The sequence below is a fragment of the Abramis brama genome (genome assembly GCF_963993115.1).
Source record: "Abramis brama genome assembly, chromosome: 24".
In the NCBI taxonomy this organism is placed as follows: Eukaryota; Metazoa; Chordata; class Actinopteri; order Cypriniformes; family Leuciscidae; genus Abramis; species Abramis brama.
Genome location: NC_139986.1, coordinates 9676625 through 9701198, shown reverse-complemented (window position 1 = coordinate 9701198; position 24574 = coordinate 9676625). Strand labels below are relative to the sequence as shown.

General features: G+C 36.9%; 1 protein-coding gene across 2 annotated transcripts in view; it reads right to left on the bottom strand.

The window, feature by feature from the left end:
* Window positions 1-24574, bottom strand: part of gnal (guanine nucleotide binding protein (G protein), alpha activating activity polypeptide, olfactory type) — a 158765-nt gene that overhangs the window by 69145 nt on the left and 65046 nt on the right. For both annotated transcript variants that reach the window (XM_084102359.1, XM_084102360.1), the window contains exon 5: window positions 11423-11520. In XM_084102359.1, the coding sequence (XP_083958485.1) occupies window positions 11423-11520 (98 nt within the window). The remainder of the gene's footprint in view (window positions 1-11422; window positions 11521-24574) is intronic.

The window sequence follows — 24574 nt, the reverse complement described above, 5'->3', positions numbered from 1 at the left end:
ATCAATAAATCTTATCCCCATAATTATTTATTTGGTGAAATGCTGTGTAATAAGTGGTATGACTGTACCATATCCCTTAAATGTCTGTCTAGTTTGAACTTGCCGCGCTAGCAACTGCTAGCTCTCATTGGAGGCTTTGCGTTTACAGACCTAGTAAAATATTTAGACTCAGATCAATATTTTGTGTCTAAATATTTACTTATGTGGCAAGCAGCCATGTAACAAGCGTGATTATTTACATCCAGCCGGTTATCTCAGATTAAACCCCTTTAGGCTGATGCAAGACCTGATCAAGATCTGATCACCCTTTCGGTGTTTATTCTGAGATAACAACCGACTGGATGTACACTATCCCTTACTTAAATACATCTGTAAATTGTAATAGAAATGTCAAAGTAATAATTACTTATTAAATCAATTGACTAAAAAATGAAAAATGCAAGTAAAATTGTCACCACACAGATTGGTAATAGCTGTGCATGCACTCTTCTGACATTAGAATTGGCACTCAGAGACCAATGACAGGCATGTTCAACTGAAGTCTCTCCTCCACTAATGAAAAAAAATTCACTAAGGAAGGATAGTAAGTGGTACAATATTCAAATATTAAGTAATTTAATAATGTTTGCAGGCTTATTTATATTTCTGAAATTGTGGTGTTCTGTTTTATTATGCACAAGTTAACATGTTACCAAGTTAAACTATTAATATTAGGGATGCTCCAATCCACCTTTTTGCCTCTGATACCGATTCCGATACCTGGGATTCAGTATAGGAAGAGACTGGGATCATTCTTTTCAGGTTTGGGATCAGGCATTGACTTAAACATTACTTTCTTAACTTTGTAATACAAAATAACAAACAGACACAATTGTAGTGAATTATTTATTAAACAATTGTGCGCTAGTGCAACAACTGTAAGTAAACCAATAGCTTCACTAGCTTGGTAGACATTCAAAATAAACAGGAGTCAGGCTGACTCCTCCATTCATGACTCATGACTTTGTCATGTACAACTCATACATTCATGAAAAACAAGCACATTTATATAGAAATATATACTATTAAAAGATATTTATTTTGAATTTATAGTGCAGCTTTTTAATGAGGCAGCAACATATGATAGAAAAGAAAGGCTATTAATAATCTTTCATTGCATTAAAGTATTATATTATTAAAGGCTCCAGTACAGAGCGGCACAAAGCGCTTATGCGCGTCCCATGTGCAGATGAGATGCGCTTGAAGCAACATGGAGTCACAGCACACAGCGCTCCGCTCAAAGGGCAGAGATATTGATGCTAAGGGCCAGATTTACTAACAGACTGGGTAAGCGCAAACCCTCTTTTGGCATTAAAAACTACTGTCAGAAGGTTAGCGCTGAAAAGGCATGGACAGTTATTTTTGCGACTGACCATATTGCATATGCATTTGTAGGAGTTTCCGTTTCAAATGCAAAACCATCGTCGGTTTCTCTGTTTATATTTAACACTTTGCACTATTGTATTACACTTTATTAAGCATTTCTTACGTATTCTTTAATTTTGCACCTTAATGTTAAGAGATAATTGTTAAGTGTTCATTGTGATTTTAGACTTATGTTTACATTTTAATTATTTGAGTGTTTTCCATGGTTGTGTTGACATTTCTGCCTTTATAACTGAGGGGATTATAATCAGAGGAAGGTTAAGTTTAAAATAAAAATGTATTAGTGTAATATATTTTTCTCCTGGTCCTTATTTTAAATAGGTCATAAAAAATAATCGATATCGCCCGATATGAAACGCTTATATCGCGATACAGTTTTCAGCCATATCGCCCAGCCCTACTTTAGATCTAATATTGTCACATGGAATCAATGTTAATGGCGTTGAAATTCTGCAGCAGAGTGATGACATTTCACATCATTATCTAGTCTTGTGTATACTCCATTTAGCCAAGGTTGCAAAGCCGACTTCGTGTAACAAATATGTTAGAACTATCACTTCCACTAAAGATTTCTTTATTAATAATATTCCTGATCGGTTTCATCTCCTCAGCATCCCAGATAGCTTAGAAGAACTTGATATTGCGACAGAAACTTTTGACTCTCTCTTTTCCAGCACATGCTCCTTTGCGCTTAAAGAAGCTTAAAGAAAATAGTCCAACACCGTGGTACAACGAGCACACTCTGGCCCTTAAGAGAGCAGCCAGAAAAAAGGAGTGCAACTGGAAGAAAACAAAACTAGACGTTTTTCGAATTTCTTGGAGAGAGAGCACGATTTCGTACAGAAAATAATTAAAAACTGCTAGATCTGCTTATTTTTCGACTCTCTTAGAAGAAAACAAACACAACCCTAGGTATTTATTTGATACAGTGGCTAAATTAACAAGAAATAAAGCTTCTACTTCTGAAGTTTCCAAAGAGCATAGCAGTAATGACTTTATGAACTTCTTTACTTACAAGATTGATAATATTAGAGAGAAAATTATAACTATGCAACCGTCTACTACAGTACCGCATCAGACAGTGCATTGTAGTCTCCCTGAGGAAAAATTCCATTCATTTGTTGCAATAGGAGAGGAAGAATTGTCTTAACTCGTTAAATCATCTAAATCAACATCATGTATGTTGGACCCTATACCAACTAAGCTACTGAAAGAAATGCTTCCAGAGGTCATAGATCCTCTTCTTATTATCATTAATTCATTAATCCTTCACTAGGATATGTACCGAAAACTTTTAAGCTGGCTATTATTAAACCTCTTATTAAAAAAACGCAAAAGATCCTAGAGAATTAGTCAATTACAGGCCGATCTTAAATCTACCCTTTTTGTCAAAGATGCTAGAAAAGGCTGTATCCTCACAACTATGTTTTCTACTAGGATTTCCAGTCAGGATTTAGACCGTACCACAGTATTAGTGTTACTTGATGTTAGTGCTGCATTTCAGAGTCCTGCACGGGTCTGATTTTGTAAATCCGCACCCGCCCGTACCCGCAGTGCTTAAAACCGCATCCGATCCGTTTTCCGACAGCAACACTAATTAAAATCCGACCCCACCCTCTTAAAATAGAACCGACACCCGACCCGCACCCGAAATAAAATCAGTTTAGCCTATCACATTATAGACATACTTACAAAAATGTGTATTGCCAGGTCATACAGAAATTATTACACAACCATTAACACAAGAACAACTTCAGCCGAAGCTGTCAAAAGGCCTATCCTAGGCTACATGAAGAACATGGCTACCACAAAACTGAACAGACGCGGCTACAACACTATATCTGCCACGCAATTTCGTCTAGCCTACATCTGACAATTTCGGGTTCAAACACGCCCTGCACACCACACATACTTAACAGTGTTAAATTAAACTAAATAAAAATACTGAAAAATACTGTTCGATAGAACTGCTTGGTTTGTTACCAGAGTTATCATCGCGTGCTTCCTCAGCGATGAAGTTCCACATTTCCGCTATCCAACACGAAAACTTTAAGGCAGGTTTTGGATGCAGCAAAGCCTTTCACAATATTGTTTTCTTCATCTGAGATAACTCCAAATTTCTCCCACACACTGGACTTGATTTTTGATGACGTATTGTCGACAACTTTACAATCTCCACTAGCTATTCTTTTCTTCAACTCCTCAGGATCCATCTCGACGACTGCAGGCAGATTGTGATTTTTTAAAAGTGAAAGTAGGCCTAGAGACTCCTGGGAGGACGCAGCCGCGGGCACAAATAAACTGATATGGATTTTAAATTATTTTATCAACTTGAAATACAGGCATATTTTTGTAGATGTGTTCCTAAAAATATGCATATATTTTTACGTTTGCACGTGACTGTTTTAAACCTGTGTTTAGACCCGTGTTTCAGCCTTGTCCGACCCACACGATTTCAAATGTGACATTGATTTTATACAACAGTTCAAAAAATCAAAAGGGTAACATTAAGTGATGTACTACATTTAAGACATTATTGTCAGGCTTATTGCTCTATTTTGCAATACAGCAGCTGTGTCCGAAATCACACACTTCCCTACTATATAGTAGACGAAAAACCGCATGTGACAAAACCAGTATGTCCAAATTCACAGTACTGTTAAAACGGTAGGCAAAAAAGTACCTGGATGACCTTCTACTTCCAGAAAGATTCTGGTGTGCACGATACTATATAGAACATACTTTTTTAGCAGCCCTGAAGTAATTACTCAAATTCAAAATAAGTACCTACTCAAGAAAGTATGCGATTTCAGACGCAGCCAGCCACTTGCTTCGTTACTGAATGAATGACTCGATGACTCACTCATAAAGTCAGTGAGTTACTGCCACCTACTGGCGATTTTAATATAATATTTGTATTCATATTAAACTTTTTTTAACATCATTGTATTTTTATTGAACATTGCTTTATTTAAAGCATTATTTATTTTTTAAACGATTAAAGGGGGAAAATATTGTCCCTTAATGGAAAAGGTGTGACTGCAGTGGAAGAGAGGGGGTACCAGGGGGTACAGCACTCTAAAAAATTGGAGAACCACTGAACTAAGGAAAAGGGATATGTAGAATTGACAAGTGCTACTGCTAAAGAGTGCAATGTCAATACAGCCTGTTACCTTGATTCAAATTTATCATAATGAAAATAAAATAATAAAACAAATAAAACGGCTAAAATAAAACAAATAAAATAGCTACAAAAATTCAAGTCGGTAACTGCAGTTTGACTAAAAGTAGTGACTAAAAGTTGACAAAAAATGCAAAGACTTTTCGTCGACTAAAACTATTAAAGACAAAATGACTAAAATGTAACTAAGACCAATAAGCATTTTTGTCTGAAGATGAAGACTAAATCAAAAATGGCTGCCAAAATTAACACTGATACTCAGCTCTATATCTCTTTGCGTCCCAACGAAACTTGCCAATTCAAGAAATTAACGGAATGCATAGCTGATATAAAAATTTGGATGACTAGTAATTTCCTATTTACTTAATTCTGAAAAAACAGAGTTTCTAATGATTGGATCAAAAACCTCCGCACGTACTAACATAGAACACTGTCTAACAATTGATGGCTGCTCTGTCAAGTCTTCGTCGTCGGTTAGGAGGAACCTGGGTGTGCTCTTTGATACCAATCTTTCATTTGAAAGCCACGTTTCTAGCATCTGTAAAACCGCATTCTTCCATCTAAAATACCTAAATCACGACATATACTTTCAATTAAAAATGCGGAACAATTAGTTCATGTTACATGACCTCAAGGCTAGGTTATTGTAATGCTCTTATGGGTGGTTGCCCTGCATGGATAATGAACAAACTACAGCTGGTCCAAAACGCAGCAGCTAGAGTTCTTACTAGAACCAGGAAGTATGACCATATTAGCCCGGTTCAGTCAACACTACATTGGCTCCCTATTAAACATTGTATAAATTTTCAAATATTGCTGATTACTTACAAAGCACTAAATGGTTTAGCTCCCCAGTACTTGAGCGAGCTCTTAACACATTATAGTCCTTCATGTCTATTGCGATCTCAAAATTCTGGCCAGTTGATAATACCTAGAATATCAAAATCGACTGCTGGCGGTAGATCCTTTTCCTATTTAGCACCTAAACACTGGAACAGTCTCCCTAACATTGTCCGACAAGCAGACACACTCTGTCAGTTTAAATCTAGACTAAAAACACATCTCTTTAACCTGGCATACACATAGAAAATTATACATTCCTATAATTCAAATCAGTTAAATGATTATTAGGCTGCATAAATTAGGTCAGCCGGAACCGGGAACACTTCCTATCGGCACTGATCCTCAACAAACCCGTCTCCATACCGTCATGATGACTTCTACCAGATGGAACTGGATAATATTCTGATTGTTCCAATCCAATCTAAATTCTGACCTATAATACTGCCTGAATCATAAGCATACACTGTTGGTTCGTTGGCCAGAGGAGAACTGGCCCCCCGACTGAGCCTGGTTTCTCCTAAGTTTTTTTTTTTTTCTCCATTCTGCCACCTGATGGAGTTTTGGTCCCTTGCCACTGTCGCACTTTTTTGCCTTTGTCGCCTTTTTTCAAATTTGTTGCCATTAGCTTTTGGCTTGCTTAGTTGGGGACATTACATTTACATTTAAATTTAAATAAACATTTAATATTCAACAATAATACTGATCTGTCTGCATTGACACCTTTATATGAGAACTGAAGTGAGCTGGACGATGACATCATGGTTTTCTCCAGAGCGGCTATATATATAAATTAATAACTTTTTTACAACAAAAATGAAACATCACTGAACTTACTTAAGCTGGACTGTGATGCTGTTTTCTTCTGGAAACAAACTTTGTTGCATTATTTCCTGTTATCGCTATAAAGCTGCTTTGAAACAATCAGTATAGTAAAAAGCGCCAGAGCCGGACAGTAACGGGGTACATTTACTTGAGTACAGTACTTAAGTACAATTTTGAGGGATCTGTACTTTACTCGAGTATCATTTTTGGGGAGTACTCATGACTTTACTCAAGTACATTTGAGAGGCAAATATTGTACTCTTTACTCCACTACATTTCTATCCATAACTGTGAGTACCTGTTACTTCTAAAAAATAAAAATAAAAAAAAAAGGAAAAAAGAAACATCTCGGAAACCCTCAATTTGTTGTTTCCCTCTCAAATGTGATTGGATTGTGCAGGCGCCACTGATTGGGACATCAGCAATCACCTTCAGCTTTCCGCCAAAGTCAACTCCATGGTCAGATTTAGATAAGAGACGAGACCATGGACGAAACAATGGATGAAAACGCAGCAGGTCCATCCCGGGAGTATTTTTTTCCCCAGGATGGTAGGGGAAGACTCATGAATATTCATTAGGGAAGTCATCCCTGATTGGTCTTAACCCCAGTGACGGGTAGGTTTAGGGGCGGGGTTAGGGAGGTCATAAGACCCCCAGTGACGGGAAGGTTTAGGGGTGGGGTTAGGGGTAGGTCATCAGACCAATCAGGGATCCTGGGAAAAAAAATATCGCATCCCGAACCCGTGGCCCCACCTCGCCAGACTATTTCAATTTTCTGAACAAGTTAATGATAGTTTTCGCTTCAAGTGTTTGGTGTGTTTACCAATGTAATCACTGTGGCAGTAGTAATGCAATATTTAGAAAATGTACTCTTGTACTCTTGATACTCAAGTACTTTTAAAAACAAGTACTTTAGTACTTTTACTTAAGTAGACATCTGACTGTAGTACTTTTACTTGTACTTGAGTAAAATTTAGCAAGGGGTATCTGTACTTTTACTCAAGTAATGAAGCTGTGTACTCTGTCCGCCTCTGAAAAGCGCTATATAAATAAATGTGACTTGACAACTGTTTGATTAGGTTTCCAATAATGTGCATTTGGGAACGCAAAAAGTCAGACGCGGTTTGTGTTTCATAGTTGCACTGTTATCATTTATATGCGTGGAGCGCGTCTCGGGTTTCTCATACTGTGAGTTTGGGTTGCTTAACGTTCATCTGGGAACGCAGTGTGCCATTTCCAAGATTTGTAACGCAACTCATTTGTAAATCTACGCCAGCACAGGAGAATACATAAATGTGTTTCTAAATATGTGAATTGTTGTTCATTGCGATTTCAAAATAAAAGTTTAACCCTCTGGGGTCTAGGGTGTTTTTGGGGCCCTTGGGATGTTTTGACATGAACATCAAATATATACATTTGTGCTTTTTTCAGTTATTTATAAACATGATAATGGCAAAGGTGTAAATTCACTCTATAAAGCACAAACAGGGCTACCATAATATGTAAGCATTGTGTATGTAGATGTTTGTATTTTTAAGAGAATAATGTTTATGCGTGGTTATTGAAAAAAATAAAAATGAAAGTTGCTGAAATAAGACCACAAAACTCATACTAAATATGTGTCAATAAGACTTTTGACTAATGGATGTTGTTGCTACGAGTTCTGGCTTCAAAATTATGTGAAAATAGTCTTGCTTTATCGTTCACATAAAACAATACATTGATTTAAATTGGGTAAGACAGGTTTTGCTTGGAAAGCCAATATGCGAGGGGGGCGTGAACGAGGAGTGGTTTACACCTGAGAATACAATGTCCCACCCACTCTGCATAATGAGCCATTCATTCAGGTGTGACACTGACTGAGCCACAATGCAAGGACAAAAGATATATTTAGAAGAAGACTTATATTGACCATTTAAGATTTTGCTTACATCTATCTTGTAAATATCTTTTGCTATTTTATTAAAAAGGTTACAATTACAACAATAATTACAATTTCAACAATATTTCAAGTGTACTCTTTCTTTGTAAAAAAATGATTATAGGCCTACATTTTATTATGTATTCATTAGTTTGAATATAGCCAACATTGGAACAGCTAACATCTTAGTTGATGACTTTATTTCTGACAAAAATAGTATATATATATATATATATATATAGGCCTATATACATACATACATATGTACATGTACATGTACATGTGTATATATATACACACAGTATATATATAACATATGAGCAGAAATTGCTAAACAAAAGCTTATTTGATGTGGCAGTATATTCTACAGTAAAAACTGTACCAAAATCTAGTTAACAAAATGTTGTCTTTCATATTTCGCCTGACTGTAACATTGTTTTTATGAAATATTAGGGCATATAAATGTTAATTTGCAGTTTAATACGTTGCTTATACAAATAGCCTACATTTTATTTCAACATATTTCAGTCGATTTTTACTCATCTCAGTATAGCAATACAGTTTGCTAAAACATCATCATTCATTCACACAGAAACGCAAGTGTGCGAGCTGTGGTAAACAGCGCGCATCTCTGCCGTTCATTCATTCACACAGAAACGCGAATCACTTGAGAAGGGGAAAAAAACTTACTACAGTATTCCTTAGCTCAGTCGGATCCTTGCTCCTCGAAATACCCGCACTTCTGAGGTACATTTTCCATTATTATTATTCCTCACAGCGCTACGAGACGGTGTAAACAAGTAGGCTACAATGATCTGATTAAACTTGTGTTTTCTCGAGCTGATATGGGGGCGTTCACAGTTTGCATGGATTGCCTCAGCCATTTGCGTTTGAATAGCGCGCGCTCTCCGTGGGTGGAGTCACATTACAAGTAATTAGATGAGATGAGAATGACTGACATCTCGCTCTTTTCTTACAGATTACATGAACTGAGAATATTAGTTTTTTATATAAATTACTTCATTTAAAAGAAGAGAATTCAAGCTTCATGCCTGTGTGTCTATATGCCTGATTGACTAAGTATTCGCTGAGTTATTGTTCATTTTCGGACGCGTTTCAGAATGGACTACACTGACAGAGAGAAGGCAGAACTCGCTTCGTGTTTATTTTTCTTTATTTGGCAAAAAGCACAACACTTTGTTTTTATTGTGAGTATACACAAAAATAATACACATTTAACAGAATCGATTGATGTATGAAACTTGTTTGTAAAATCAAAGTCAAAAGAGTATTCCGGGTCTCAATTCAACTGATAAGGAAAAAAGCGAGCAGATCATCACGCCGGCGTGATTGCCGACCTCAGAGGATTAACCCCTCGCTCTGAGTTTGCATGTTTTGATGTGCACATATTATTTTTTAAGAAATTACAGCAGCTGTTGCATGTCTATCATACAAAAGTGACCAGATTAAGTGGACATTGAATTAAATGTTGTTTGGTCAATATTAAACAAGGATTTGGTCATGCCGTAGTGTAACAACAACAATCACCAGGCCGTTGTCGCCCTCTGCAGGCATTTGTTATACATCAAGTATTATAAGTTATGTTTATATTAGTTTATATCATTTTTACATGGTGTATTTTAATAGTGTTGTTCAATAAAACCCATATGATTACTTTGATACTTTATTTGAACCAATTATTATTGCTTGTTATTATATATTTGTATTGTAAAGGATGTTGTTCACTTGGATCTATCTTTATTACCACATTTCTAAACAAAAACTCGATTTATCGATGGAATAATTGGTAGAATACCCGATTACTAAAATAATCGATAGCTGCAGCCCTACTTTACTTTTGCTTTAAAAAAGGATTTCATAGAAATTTGGATTTCATTTGGAGTCTCACTACTGAAGTCCTCTGTTTATTTATTTTTTTGTCATGCTGGAGATGTCTGTTTAAATCTGTTTACACATTTCTGAGAGTACTTACATTTTAACACTTGATTCCAGTGGACTCTAAACATTGCATTTGTTTAATGTGGAAACCCAGCTGTTGGGGTTTAATTGAAACAGATTTATTTTTTTTTTCCTTTGGAGTTGCACTCACAGCTGTAATGAAAAGAAGCCCAGAACATGTGGCACATGACAGAACATTGACATTCAGAACATGCTGACTTTCTCAGACTTTTGTTATTATTATTATTATTATTATTATTATTATTTATGTTTGTTTACAAATTTTTACTTTTGTACATTTTTACTCTTTTAGTTTTACATTTTGTCAAGGGCTTGTTTACATTTATACTTTTTTTATGAAACACTATTGAATGCCAAAGTTGCAAGACAAATAAAATGTTCTTGCGTAAATTTATTTATTTTTTGATGGGAAATTAATCGTTTCGATTAATCGATACAAAAATAGTCGTTAGTGGCAGCCCTATTTCAAAGTTGTTATTGTACAGTGATAAACAGGAAAAATTATGCATTTTGGTGTCAGTACAGTAAGAACAATAATATTGTTGAATATTAAGTGTCCTCAACTAAGCAAGCCAGAGGTGACAGTGGCAAGGAACCCAAACTCCATCAGGTGGTAGTACGGAGAAAAAAACCTTGGGAGAAACCAGGCTCAATCGGGGGGCCAGTTCTGGTCAACAAATGAACACATTGCATCCACTGCATTATTGCCAATCACAGATGTCGTTTGAGGGCATGAATGCAATGGCCAATGTTAAAGTTAGTACAAATCCACTCAATACCACTAAATGGTTGAGTTTTGCACACTTGCACTAATCTTTTCATAACAACCAAAGACTAAACATGATGTAAATAAGAATTTCATTGTGCAGTGTAGACAGCTTTTTAAAATATAACCGACAATGAGCCCATGGTGAACTGAAGTGATCGACAGCTTCAGTGATTATAGAGGGAGCACTCTTTGCTCGATTTCTGTAAAAAACGCATTTATAAAAGTTTTATTTTACTGATTCATGAGATGTATAGGAATCCAAATACTGAAAAAGTGGGATGAAGAGAAAGTTTGGACACGCTGCACTGCACTAGTGGGTCGGACAAATAAACATATCCACTCTGCATAATCCAATGGGTTGTGCTGCACACAACAAGAAATCTCCACACAGCAAACATCACAGAAAATCAGCAGAGACACGCTATGACAGTTGACAACACTACTGTAGGAGTATAGCTGACACATATCAACAGATACTCACTACTGTGCGCAGTCGATGAGCTGATACTCATTTGAGCGCTCGAAACAGGCCTTCACCCCCTCATCATCCCACAGATGCTTTGCATGCTCAAAAAACTCCTGTAAAAATAGAAACAACACACAATATTGAGTTAGCATCTATTTATGTGACACAGTAATTAACAAAAAATAAAAGTAAGGAAAAAAAACATTGACTGCATAAAAACTAAAAAATATACAACTTTTGACAGTATCAAACAAATAAACATCATACAAAAACATTTCAGCACAAAATGCTGTGATCAACAAACCACAATTAAGTAAAGTAGTTGCTGTAAAACTGTACAATTGGAAGTTGTCAGGGGCAAAAGACCACTTTACTGTATATTATCATTCTAATTCACCACCTGACTCCTGTTGTTGATCTGTAAAACTAAGGCATATTCTCATGAACTATGATGCTGATGTCTTTGCTATGTTTAACACAAGCATTGAAATATCGCAAATGTACATATCCCGATGTCTATATCGCAACAGCTTGCGATAACTGCATGATTTTAATACTCCAAAATATTACAAAAAGTCAGAGTTTTAGGTAGACGCAGAGAGTAGACTGGACATATAACTGTTACATACGTGTGACACTGATAATTCTTTACATTTAAAAGCCGATAACTGATATATTGGCCAATAAATCTAAATTCAGATTTTGATATACTTTGATAGCCTGATTACAAAAACAAAAGGCTCACCATTCAAAGCCATGTCTCAAACACTTCAACATAAATCAAACATATACCACAGCCTAGTCTGAACTGGTGTAAGATTCCTTTACTTTTAAAATGTATTTTACACTCCTATGGCCAACTTTTTTATTAAAAAATGGTACCACTATAAATTTTCATTTTGTTAGCATTAGTTAACATGAACCAACAATGAATGAACAATACTTCTACAGCATTTATTAATCTTAGTTAATGTTAATCTCGACATTTTCCAAGACATTTTTAAGATACAAAGTTGTATCTGTTAACATTTAATGCAATGTGAACTAACATGAACATTTTATTAACTAACACTAACAATGGTTATTGCTCTCTGTTAGTTCATGTTAGTTAATGCATTAACAAATGAGACATTATTGTAAAGTGTTCCCAAAAAATCTTTTATCTAACAATAAATTAAAATTAAATAAATTACCTAAATAATGCAAACAAGTCATTGGATAACATTGGGCTGCATATAAAGAAACAAAATGCATGTGCCATGGACAAATAAAATGAAATAGCCTCCACATGGACAATAAGGAAATTATTTTAATCAAACCATATTGTTGAAAATAATACAAGAAGTGATAGGTATTAAAGGTTGTATCAGCGATTTCAGGCCCAAACATAAATGATCACATTCATCTAATCTTTCCTAACGATCCGCTAGCTGCCCGCCCCATAAGCATGCCGTCAGAAAAACGCGTCGCTGTAGGCAGCCTAGGCTCTGAGATCTGCGCACAAAAACAGTTGGTTTCACCACCACTCAAAACCAAAATAAATAGTGTTCCAACCAATCACCGACAGGGGTGGGTGTTGTGAGGTTTTCGCGTGCAGCCGTCATAGGCAGCCGTGCACGAGCGCAAAACCTAAATAAACATGATGCGAGTTCTGCCTACTCTCCGTCAGTGAAGTCAATTCTGAAACGCGTCCGAAAATGAACTGTAACTCAGCGAATACTCAGTCAAACAGGCATACAGACACACAGGCATGAAGCTTGAATTCTCTTCTTTTAAATGAAGTAATTTTTATAAAAAACAAATGTTCACAGTTTATATAATATGTATGTAAAGAGAGAGATGTCAGTCGTTCTCATCTCAGCTAATTAAGTTTTAATGTGACTCCGCCTACGGAGACCGCGCTATTCAAGCGCAAATGTGAGGCGATCCATACAAACCTGTGAAACGCCCACATCCGCTGGATAAGGCCGGTGAAACACTGGATGCGTGGCGTAAGCGTCTCAGCTGCGTGGCGTGTCCGTTTTTTCGGCTCCCATGTTAACAGTTTAGAGTTTGTACACTGCCTGTGTGAGACGTGCGTGCATTCTAGACACGCGTGCATTCTAGAAATAGAACCGACGCCTATTTTTCACGCGACACGCAAGCGTCTTGGAAGCGTTTCCATGCAAAATTGAATAGGAAAATCTGTTTATTTGTCATTTTGACACGAATACATATTAATAAATGTCCTTTTGATGTTTAAAAGTGTCTAGGTTTTGACATAAATGCAAATATAAATGTAATTTACAAAATATGATCGATTTTCAAATACTGCTGTATTGAATGAACAGCTTTTAGCAAACTCTATTGCTATACTGAGATGAGGAATATATACTGTATGTGTTTTGTCAAAAATAAAGTCATCAACTAACTAATGAATGCTTTACTTTGAAATGCGTATGATAAAATGTATACTTTAGTTTTGAAAGACGTTGACTAGTTTTGAAAAGATTATAAAGTATGTATGTGCATGCATATATATATATATATATATATATATATATATATATATATATATATATATATATATATATATATATGTGTGTGTATATATGAAGAGTTCAGATGCAAAAGCCTCTAAATGCCATCTGAAATTTTCTTCTAGAATGATCATTTTTATGAAGCTTGTATATTTAAGTTAGCTATAGGTGACACACCTGAATGAATGGCTCATTAAGTATGCAGGGACATTGTCTCACCAGGTGTGAACTACTAAATGTGCATGATGCTGTTGGAGCGTTTACGTCCCATCCGCATATTGGCTTTCCAAACTAAAAGTGTTTCACAAAACTAAAATCAATGTATCGTTTTATGTGAATGATTAGGCAGGATGATTTTCACATCATTTTGAAGAAAAAACTCTATCCATTAGTCAAAAGTCTTATTGCCACATATTTCGTATGTGTTTGGTGGCCTTTTTTCAGAAACTTTAGTTTTTTCGATAACCATGCATAAACATTATTCTCTCAAAAATGAAAACATGTACATACATGTGGCTCACATATTATGGAAGTCTTGTTTGTGCTATATAGAGTGAATTTACACCTTTGCCATTAATATGTTTATAAGCAACTGAAAAAAGCACAAATGTCAGGGCATGTCAGAACATCTCAAGGACCCCAAAAACACCCCAGACCCCAGAGGGTTAAATGAACGGTTTGATTGACAGCAATGGTTCTTGAGGCAAAGTTGTTCAGTATGAGGAGATCTATCAACTGATATGCATATTCTGTGGATGTATGCAACACCATGTGATTGCAGAGCCGAAAATACTCGTTAGCGCCAACTAGTGGCCAATTTCTTTCAAAATTCTTACAGACCTCTTGGGCCATGAGTCGAACATGCCAATCGAGTTTCGTTCCGATCAACCTCCGTTAACCTTGTCTAATAGGTGCTCAAACTTCATTGGCCGATGGCGGCCATGTTTTTTGAGATACGTCAATGTCCTCATAGGCATACATTGCACCTTGGACCAAGACACTGCATACCAATTTTCAAGTCAATCGGACAAACGGTCAGGTGGTTATAGCCCTTTTCATGTTTTTTTCAAGTTATAGCGCCACCTAGTGTTCAATCGTCGCGATTTTTTTACTGTGACCTCAAATTGAACTAGTACACATGTGTACTGAGTTTGGTGAAGATACCTTTATTTACTTCTCGAGTTATAGCCGTTTTAGTAAAATAGGCTCCTCCCACAACGTACGTTTTGGCGCCCCTTAGCGACCGTCAATCAAAATTTCAACTTTTTTTCAATAATTATTGATATTCAGACTCCAGAGAACATTTCTGCACTGGTTTGGTTCCGATCGGACGAAAGACCTAGGACTAGTTCGCAAAAGTAGGTTTTTGACAAAATTCAAAATGGCGGAAAATTTTCCCAGGCGGAAATGAAATCGGAGATATACGTTTTGACCGACTTGAGCCAAGGATTACAGTGATATAAGACACTTGATTCTATTCTATGCTTGCTATAGCGCCACCTATTGGCCAATCGGGGTCATACTTTGTCAACCTTTCCTCGATTTTTGTACTACCATCTGGCAAAGTTTCAAGTCTCCAGCACTTACGGTTTGGGCTGCACGACGCGTTTTACGGCAGAAGAATAATAATAAAAATCCTTACAATTACAATAGGGTTTCAGCACTTCGTGCTTGAACCCCTAATTAAAGCTGCAAGCAGCATTCATCGGGGTTCAAGCAGTTAAGGCCTTTAAGCACAAAAGCATCAAAAGTTATTAAGTTTTATTTAGCAAGCATGTAACCACTGACATCATAGATGGAAAAGACCATGTTCTAGCATGATTTACCATGATAAACCACATTTAGCATGATTTAACATAGTTTATCATGATTTACCATGGTTTACCATGATTTACCCTGTTCTAGCATAGTTTACCATGAATCTATCTTAGTTGACCTTGATTTACCACATTCTAGCATGATTTACCATGATATACCACATTCTAGCATGATTTACAATAGTTTATCATGATTTACCATGGTTTACCATGATTTACCCTGTTCTAGCATGATTTACCATGATTGTATCTTAGTTTACCTTGATTTACCATGTTCTAGCATGATTTACCATGATATACCACATTCTAACATGATTAACCATAGTTTATCATGATTTATCATGGTTTACCATGATTTACCCTGTTCTAACATATTTACCATGCTTTACCCTGTTCTAGTATGATTTACCATGATATACCACGTTATTGTTATACAAGTGATTTTTTAAGTGTCTAAATATGAATGATGCAAAATCACATGTGAAAAGACTTCATTAATAAGAAGAATGGCCAGCAGAGGGCAGTAGAAGACCACTTATTGGCTCAGTTTCACTTTAAACTTCATGATTTTCACCAGTTTTCTGCACTAAAGCAAACCAGTTTTTCCATGTTAACTCAATAATGCATGCTTACACACACACACACACACACACACACACAAAGACAAATGTTGTTGTTGTTGTTGTTGTTGTTGTTTTTTCAATGCTATTGGGATATGTCATTATGAAAATATATTTGAATGGTCTATAAACATTTCACAAAGTCTTTGTAAACTATTAATCAGATGATTCAGAATGTATTCAGAAACCTAAGACTACACACACATTATGTTGTAGATACAGACATCTGAACTATATGATGTGATCAAACTGTCAATACTAATACTTTAGCAGATGGATTTTGACTAAATGTAATTGTAAATGTTAAAATAGTGATTTTATAAAGTCTAAATATAAATTATATAACAATATGACAAAATGACTATTTTAAACAGCAGGGGGCAGTAAAATACCACTTATTGGCTTAATATGCCATTATATTCATATCATTTTCACCTTTTTAACTGTTATAGAGGCAAATTTTGTCCGATCTGTCTGAAAATTTTCATGCATGTTCAGAGTGATATTTCACATGTTCTGGCTTGTTTTTAAGAAGGTCTGAGCATTCATTAAAAAGATATAGGCTTTCGGGGACACTTGGTAAAGGCCACATTTTGAACTGAATCTATTATAGCTATCCATATGAAGTAGTTCAACTTTTTCTGACAATTATTGATCTAGTGAGTCCAGAGAATTGTATTGCAGTAGTTTTGAACATTATGATATGAAAATCATATGATCAGAGATGGAAAAGACAATTTACAGCCAATACAGGCAGTTTACCATAGGAAATATATGGTTTTAAAGCCTTTTAACTGTTATAGCGCCACCTTTGGTCCGATCTCCATAAAATTTTGTATGCTTGTTAATGATGTTATGTCACATATGCTCACCAATTTTTGTGAAGTTATGAGTTTTTATTTAGGATTTATAGGCTTTTTAGTGTATTTTGCCACGCCCCTTTTCTAAATGACCCTATTACAGCCATACAAATGCAAAAGTTCAACTTTTTTTGATAATTATTGATCTAGAGCGTCCAGAGAATTGTCCTAGACTGGTTTGGTTCCGATCGGGCAAAAAGTTCGCAAAAGTAGGTTTTTAACATAATTACGAATATTTAATGAACGGTTTGATTGACAGCAATGGTTCTTGAGGCAAAGTTGTTCAGCATGAGCAGATCTATCAAATGATATGCATATTCTGTGGATGTGTGCAACACCACGCGATTACAGAGCTGTAAAACTCGTTAGCGCCAACTAGTGGCCGATTTCTTTCAAAATTCTTACAGACCTCTAGGGCCATGAGTCGAACATGCCCATCGAGTTTCGTTCCGATCTGCCTCCGTTAACCTTGTCTAATAGGTGCTCAAACTTCATTGGCCGATGGCGGCCATGTTTTTTGAGATACGCCAATGTCCTCATAGACATACATGGCACCTTGGACCAAGACACTGCATACCAATTTTCACCCATACACAAGTGTACTGAGTTTGGTTAATCTATCTCATTTACTTTTTGAGTTATAGCCATTTTAGTAAAATAGGCTCCTCCCACAACGTTCATTTTATGCCCTCTAGCGACCATGAACCGAAATTTCAACGTTTTTTTGATAATTATTGATCGTCAGACTCCAGAGAACATTTCGGCACTGGTTTGGTTCCGATCGGACAAAAAACCTAGGACTAATTGGCAAAAGTTGTTTTTTGACAAAATTCAAAATAGCGGAAAATCTATCATGACGGAAATAAAATCGGAGATATACGTTTTGTTCGTCAGGCGTCCAGCTTTCCAATGATATAAGTGATTCCAATGATATACACTTGAGTCTACGACATACGGTCTAGGAGTTATGAGCAGTTTCGCGCTTTTGGTCGCTATAGCGCCACCTATGGGCCAATCGGGGTCATACTCTCTGAACCTCTCCTCGATTTTTGTACTACCATCTGGCAAAGTTTCAAGTCTCCAGCCCTTACGGTTTGGCCTGCACGATGCGTTTTACGGCAGAAGAATAATAATAATAATAATAAAAATCAGTACAATTACAATAGGGTTTCAGCACTTCGTGCTTGAACCCCTAAAAATCAGGACAATTACAATAGGGTTTCAGCACTTCGTGCTTGAACCCCTAAACATCCTTACAATTACAATAGTGTTTCAGCACTTCGTGCTTGAACCCCTAATTAAAGCTGCAAGCAGCATTTATCGGGGTTCAAGCAGTTAAGGCCTTTAAGCACACAAGCATCAAAAGACATTACGTTTTATTTAGCAAGCATTTAACAACTGCCATCATAGATGAAAAAGTCAATTTACAGCCAATACAGGCAGTTTACCATAGGAAATATATGGTTTTAAAGCGTTTTTACAGTTATAGCACCTTTTTGCCTGAGTCTTCTTACAGTCTTGCCTGATCTCCACCACTTTTATTAGTAGTACTCAAAGTGTGCCCATATATATGTGTCAAATTTGTTGTAAATATGTAATTTTGATAAGGAGTTTAGACAATTATATTCAGTGGCGTAACGAGCCAACACCGGGCCCTTAAGTAGGATTATCAAGGCGGGCCCCTTGATGACGCAATTGATGACATTGATGACGCAATGTCCGCGAGTAGGCTACCATGAATAGGGCAGGATATGATCATACACAGCATATAAGAGATGAGATGACTAACAAAATCAGGAGGAGCCTACGCTCACCAAAAAAAAACAAAAAACAAAACACTGGTGACAGCGCACCATAACACATTGTTAGGCCTAGGTCCAAATACATAAAAAAGATGCTCTCTTACATTATAGCGGGATTTTCCGGGCTTTCCAATGTTCAACTGCAAAGTTGTCGATTAGATCAGGATTGTGCGCACAGGCATTCTCAATTGACCCTTCGCAGGGAGTTTGATTGACAGGTGATCTGACTAATCATAATCCGCCATTTTGTCCCACAAAGCAGTCAGGAGAGTTAGTAGATTAACTTTGGAGGATTTAAATTTGAAAAACAAAGTGTACTGACGTCTTAGCACTTTAAAACAACATTCCTTTTATGTTCATTCATGTTTATTTTAATGCTATAAATGAACTAGAAGGAAGAGATGATCGGTTCACGAGCAGCTTTAACTGAGCCTTGAGTCTACAGCGATCTGTCAGACACATTAAAGAGTCACAAAACGGTATTTATTGTTTAAATGTCTCTAAAAATGACTACATTTGAAAGGTGAGACTTTTGGCGCTTTTCCATTACCAGTACCAGCTCAACTCGACTCGACTCGAATCGACTCGACTCGACTCTGCTCGCTTTTCGCTCCGTTTTCCATTGCAGATAGTACCTCCACAATAGTACCTGGTCGTCATAGCGACGCCGCAGGAAACTGCCGTGACTTAATCTTCTACGCGAGATACATCCGCTGCCACACACAATGGACAATGGAGGAAATCGAGTGTATGCTGTTTTTGGATGTTTTTGTTTTTGCTGTTTTTTATTCAGGATACTCCGTCTGGCGCGTGCAATGATGACGCAGTGAATAGTGACGATTCTCTCTGACCAATCAGCAGTCTGCCGTGTTTTCACGTCACATTTTAGTATCGCCTCAGCTTGCCCCAGCTCACTTAGAACCTCGCCGGAGGTGGTACGAAAAAAAGTACCTGGAAGCAGGTACAGGTACAACTTTTACACAGTGGAAAACCAAACAAAGCCGAGTCAAGTCGAGCTGAGCCGAGCCGAGCTGGCTGTAGTGGAAAAGCGCCATTTGTTTCATATCAAAAGTACTTGTCTGTCAGCGCGCAGTCTCCTCTCTGATCCGCAATGTATTTTTCACTGCGTGAGAACTTGGTGTGGTGTGAGAGTGGCGTCGCTTGACAGACATAGCAACAGTAACTAAAGTGGGCGGGTCTTTGCGAATGGTCATTGACAGTATGGACGGGGATTCGCCAGTCCCAATTCAAAACAAATTTCATGACAATCCATCATTGTTTGTTTCAAACATGTGAGAGCATCAAAATGATTCATGGGTGAAATTGATTGGATTTAATTCATTTTTTTGTCAGTTCCTATCATAATTTTAACATTTTGGCGTTATTGTTTAGCTATTTACCTATGTTTTCAAATTTCCTGTGTTTTTTTGTTGTTGTCTCGATCGGACTAACGGCTTTGAAGATAAACACAATTTTTTAAAGCTCTAAATGACACTTACAAAAACCATAAGGCGAAACCTGGCATGTTTGGTATTGTTGGACTCTGCAAGGATTCAGGAGTCTTAGGAGGTCACTCCTGTGAAAAAACACTGGCTTGAAACTTCTAAGGCTCCTTCAAGGCATTGTGCCAATGACGTATACTGAGTTTTTTGAGATACACCAATGTTCTCATAGACTATCATGGCACCCTGGACAAAGACACTGCGTGCCAATTTTCAGTAGACTAACAGTTGGGTGCGCTTATAGCTATTTTCATGATTTTTTTCACTGTTATAGCGCCACCAAGTGGCCAATTGTCACGATTTTTTTCATGTCAACTCAGATTGAGCTTATGAACATGTGTGCCAAGTTTAGCGAAAATATCTCTTTCCGCTCACAAGTTATAACCATTTTATAGTGCCACCAAGTGGCCAATTGTCATGACTTTTTTTCACGTGACCTCAGAATGAGCTCATGAACATGTGTCCCAAGTTTTGCGAAAATATCTCATTCCGTTCACAAGTTATAACCATTTTATAGTGCCACCAAGTGGCCAATTGTTGCGATTTTTTTCAAGTGATCTCAGGTTGAGCTCAGGAAGATGTATCCCAAGTTTAGCAAAAAAATCTCTTTCTGTTCACAATTTATAACCATTTTAGTAAAAGTGGCCCTGGTGCCATCAAATATTTTGGTTCCCCTTATCGACCGTTAACCCTTAGAGGTCGGCAATCACGCCGGCGTGATCTGATCGCTTTTTTCCTTATCAGTGCAAAAAGTAATCAAAATTCTAATATTAATTTTTATTTTATATGCTTGTGTTATACATCAATCGATCCTGTTAAATGTGTATTATTTTTGTGTATACTCACAATAAAAACAAACTGTTGTGCTTTTTGCCAAATAAAGAAAAATAAACACGAGGCGAGTTCTGCCTTCTCTCTGCCAGTGTAGTCCATTCTGAAACGCGTCCGAAAATGAATCATAACTCAGCGAATACTTCTCACACAGGCATGTGAGTTATGTCTTTATGAAGCTTGAAATCTCTTCTTTTAAATGAAGTAATTTATATAAAAAACAAATGTTTTCAACTCATGTAATCCGTTTGAAAGCAAGGAGAGTTACCGTTTTTCCTTCTCCCTTCATTATCTCTAAATGAGCTGCAGCCGCCCCGCCCCCGGCGCGATTCACATGTAAATAGTTTAGGTGATCTAGTATGCATCGCATACGCCCCCCCGATCAATGCCATAAAAACACAGTTTCTTCATCAGACTTACTGATAGTTCATCGCGTTTTGAGTATGGCACGCTTCTCCAAAGACGCCCTTCAGATGATTCTGGACAGCGAGGAAGAATGCACCTTTTCCTCAGAGAAAGATTGTAACTCAGACGACGAACGGGAGTATTTTGAAGAGCGAATTCCGCCGAGGACACAATTTCGGAGTAAGTTTTACTTAAAAGTCTTTTGTCTTTTATTTTTCGTGTTCGCATTTATGAGGAAAAAACAATATTACGTGACAGTTCTCCATTATGGACGCAAGCGCTCTAAAAAAAGCACTAAAAGACTTTCAAACTTTCACAGAGACCTCAAAACAGAAAGTACAAATCCTTTCTTTAAAACGAATTTCGTTTTGTATCAATTGTATCTTAATTTTAATAATTTTTTCATTAACAAATTTCCTGGATTTAAAGTAAATATAGGCTAGCAATCACAACATAAGGTGCTTGAACTGGAGATCATCATTAACCAGACCGTAGCCTACTCGCCTCACATGTCTAAAAAATGTGAAATATATTTACAGAAAGCTGGTTCTAAACAAAACCATCCAAAACAAAAACTATGTAGCCTAATAAATGTGCATTTCTCCGGTGCGTTCACTAGCCTACTGCGAAGATCGCGAGTCAATAGCCTATCGTCAACTTCATCTTTGCCAGAAGTTAAATTTAAATCGCGTGTGTGAATGAATGATGATGTTTTAGCAAACTGTATTGCTATACTGAGATGAGTAAAAATCGACTGAAATATGTTGAAATAAAATGTAGGCTATTTGTATAAGCAACGTATTAAACTGCAAATTAACAATATGCCCTAATATTTCATGAAAACAACGTTACAGTCAGGCGAAATATGAATGAATAACTAATGAATACATAGATAAAATGTAGGCCTATAATCTTTTTTTTTTTTACAAAGAAAGAGTACACTTGAAATATTGTTGAAATTGTAATTATTGTTGTAATTGTAACCTTTTTAATAAAATAGCAAAACATATTTACAAGATAGATGTAAGCAAAATCTTAAATGGTCAATAAAAGTCTTCTTCTAAATATATCTTTTGTCCTTGCATTGTGGCTCAGTCAGTTTCACACCTGAGTGAATGGCTCATCATTATGCAGAGTGGGTGGGACATTGTATTTCTCAGGTGTAAACCACTCCTCGTTCACGCCCCCCTCGCATATTGGCTTTCCAAGCAAAACCTGTTTTACATCAATTTAAATCAATGTATGGTTTTATGTGAACGATAAAGCAAGACTATTTTCACATAATTTTGAAGAAAAAACTCTAGGCGAGGACATCCATTAGTCAAAAGTCTTATTGACACATATTTACTATGTGTTTTGTGGCCTTATTTCAGAAATTTTAGTTTTTAGTTTTTTCAATAACCATGCATAAACATTATTCTCTCAAAAATGAAAACATGTACATACACGTGGCTCACATATTATGGTAGCCCTGTTGGTGCTTTATAGAGTGAATTTACACCTTTGCCATTAATATGTTTATAAGCAACTGAAAAAAGCACAAATGTCAGGGCATGTCAGAACATCTCAAGGGCCCCAAAAACAGCCCAGACCCCAGAGGGTTAATTGAAATTTTGAATTTTTTGGATGATTATTGATTGACAGACTCCAGAGAATACTCTTGCAGTGGTTTGGTTCCGATCGGGCGAAAAACCTAGGAGAAGTTTGCAAAAATAGGTTTTTCAAAAAAATGCAATTTACTCGAAATTGGCGCCTGAAGGGCGAGCAAATCGGAGATAGCAATTTTGTCCACCTCGAGCCAAGGATTCCAACGATATAAGATCCTGGGACAAACGGTCTAAGAGTTATGAGCGATTTTGAACTTTTGGTTGCTGTAGCGCCACCTATGGGCCAATCGGGGTCATACTCTGATAGGTTGTCCCCACATTGAGGCCTACCATCTGGCCAGGTTTCAAGTCTCTAGGCCTTACGGTTTGTCCTGCACGATGCGTTTTACGAATCCTTACAATTACAATAGGGTTTCAGCATTTCATGCTTGAACCCCTAATAAGAATGAAGGCTTTTTGCCAGTTATAGCGCCACCTATGGTCCGATCTCCATGAAACTCTGCATGCTTCCTCACCATGTTCTGACACATATGCTCATCAATTTTGGTGAAGTTCTGAGTTTTCCTTTGGGATTTATAGGCTTTTGAGTGTATTTTGCCATGCCCCTTTTCTAAATGACCCTGTTACAGCCACCCAAATGCCAAAGTTCAACTTTTTTTGGATAATTATTGATCTAGAGAGTCCAGAAAATTGTCCTAGACTGGTTTGGTTCCGATTGGGCGAAAAACCAGGGACTAGTTCGCACTTCGTGCTTGAACCCCTAATAAGAATGAAAGCTTTTTGCCAGTTATAGCGCCACCTATGGTCCGATCTGCATGAAACTCGGCATACTTCTTCACCATGTTATGACACATATGCTCATCAAATTTTGTGAAGTTCTGAGTTTTGCTGTAGGATTTATAGGCTTTTGAGTGTATTTTGCCACGCCCCTTTTCTAAATGACCCTGTTACAGCCAGCCAAATGCAAAAGTTCAACTTTTTTTTATATAATTATTGATCTAGACAGTCCAGAGAATTGTCCTAGACTGGTTTGATTCCGATCGGGCGAAAAACCAGGGACTAGTTCGCAAAAGTAGGTTTTGGAAAAAATTCAACATAGCAGAAAATTTTCCCTGCCTACATCCAAATCGGAGATAGCCATTTTGTCTGCCTTGAGCCAAGGATTCCAACGATATAAGACACTTGATCCTGGGACAAACGGTCT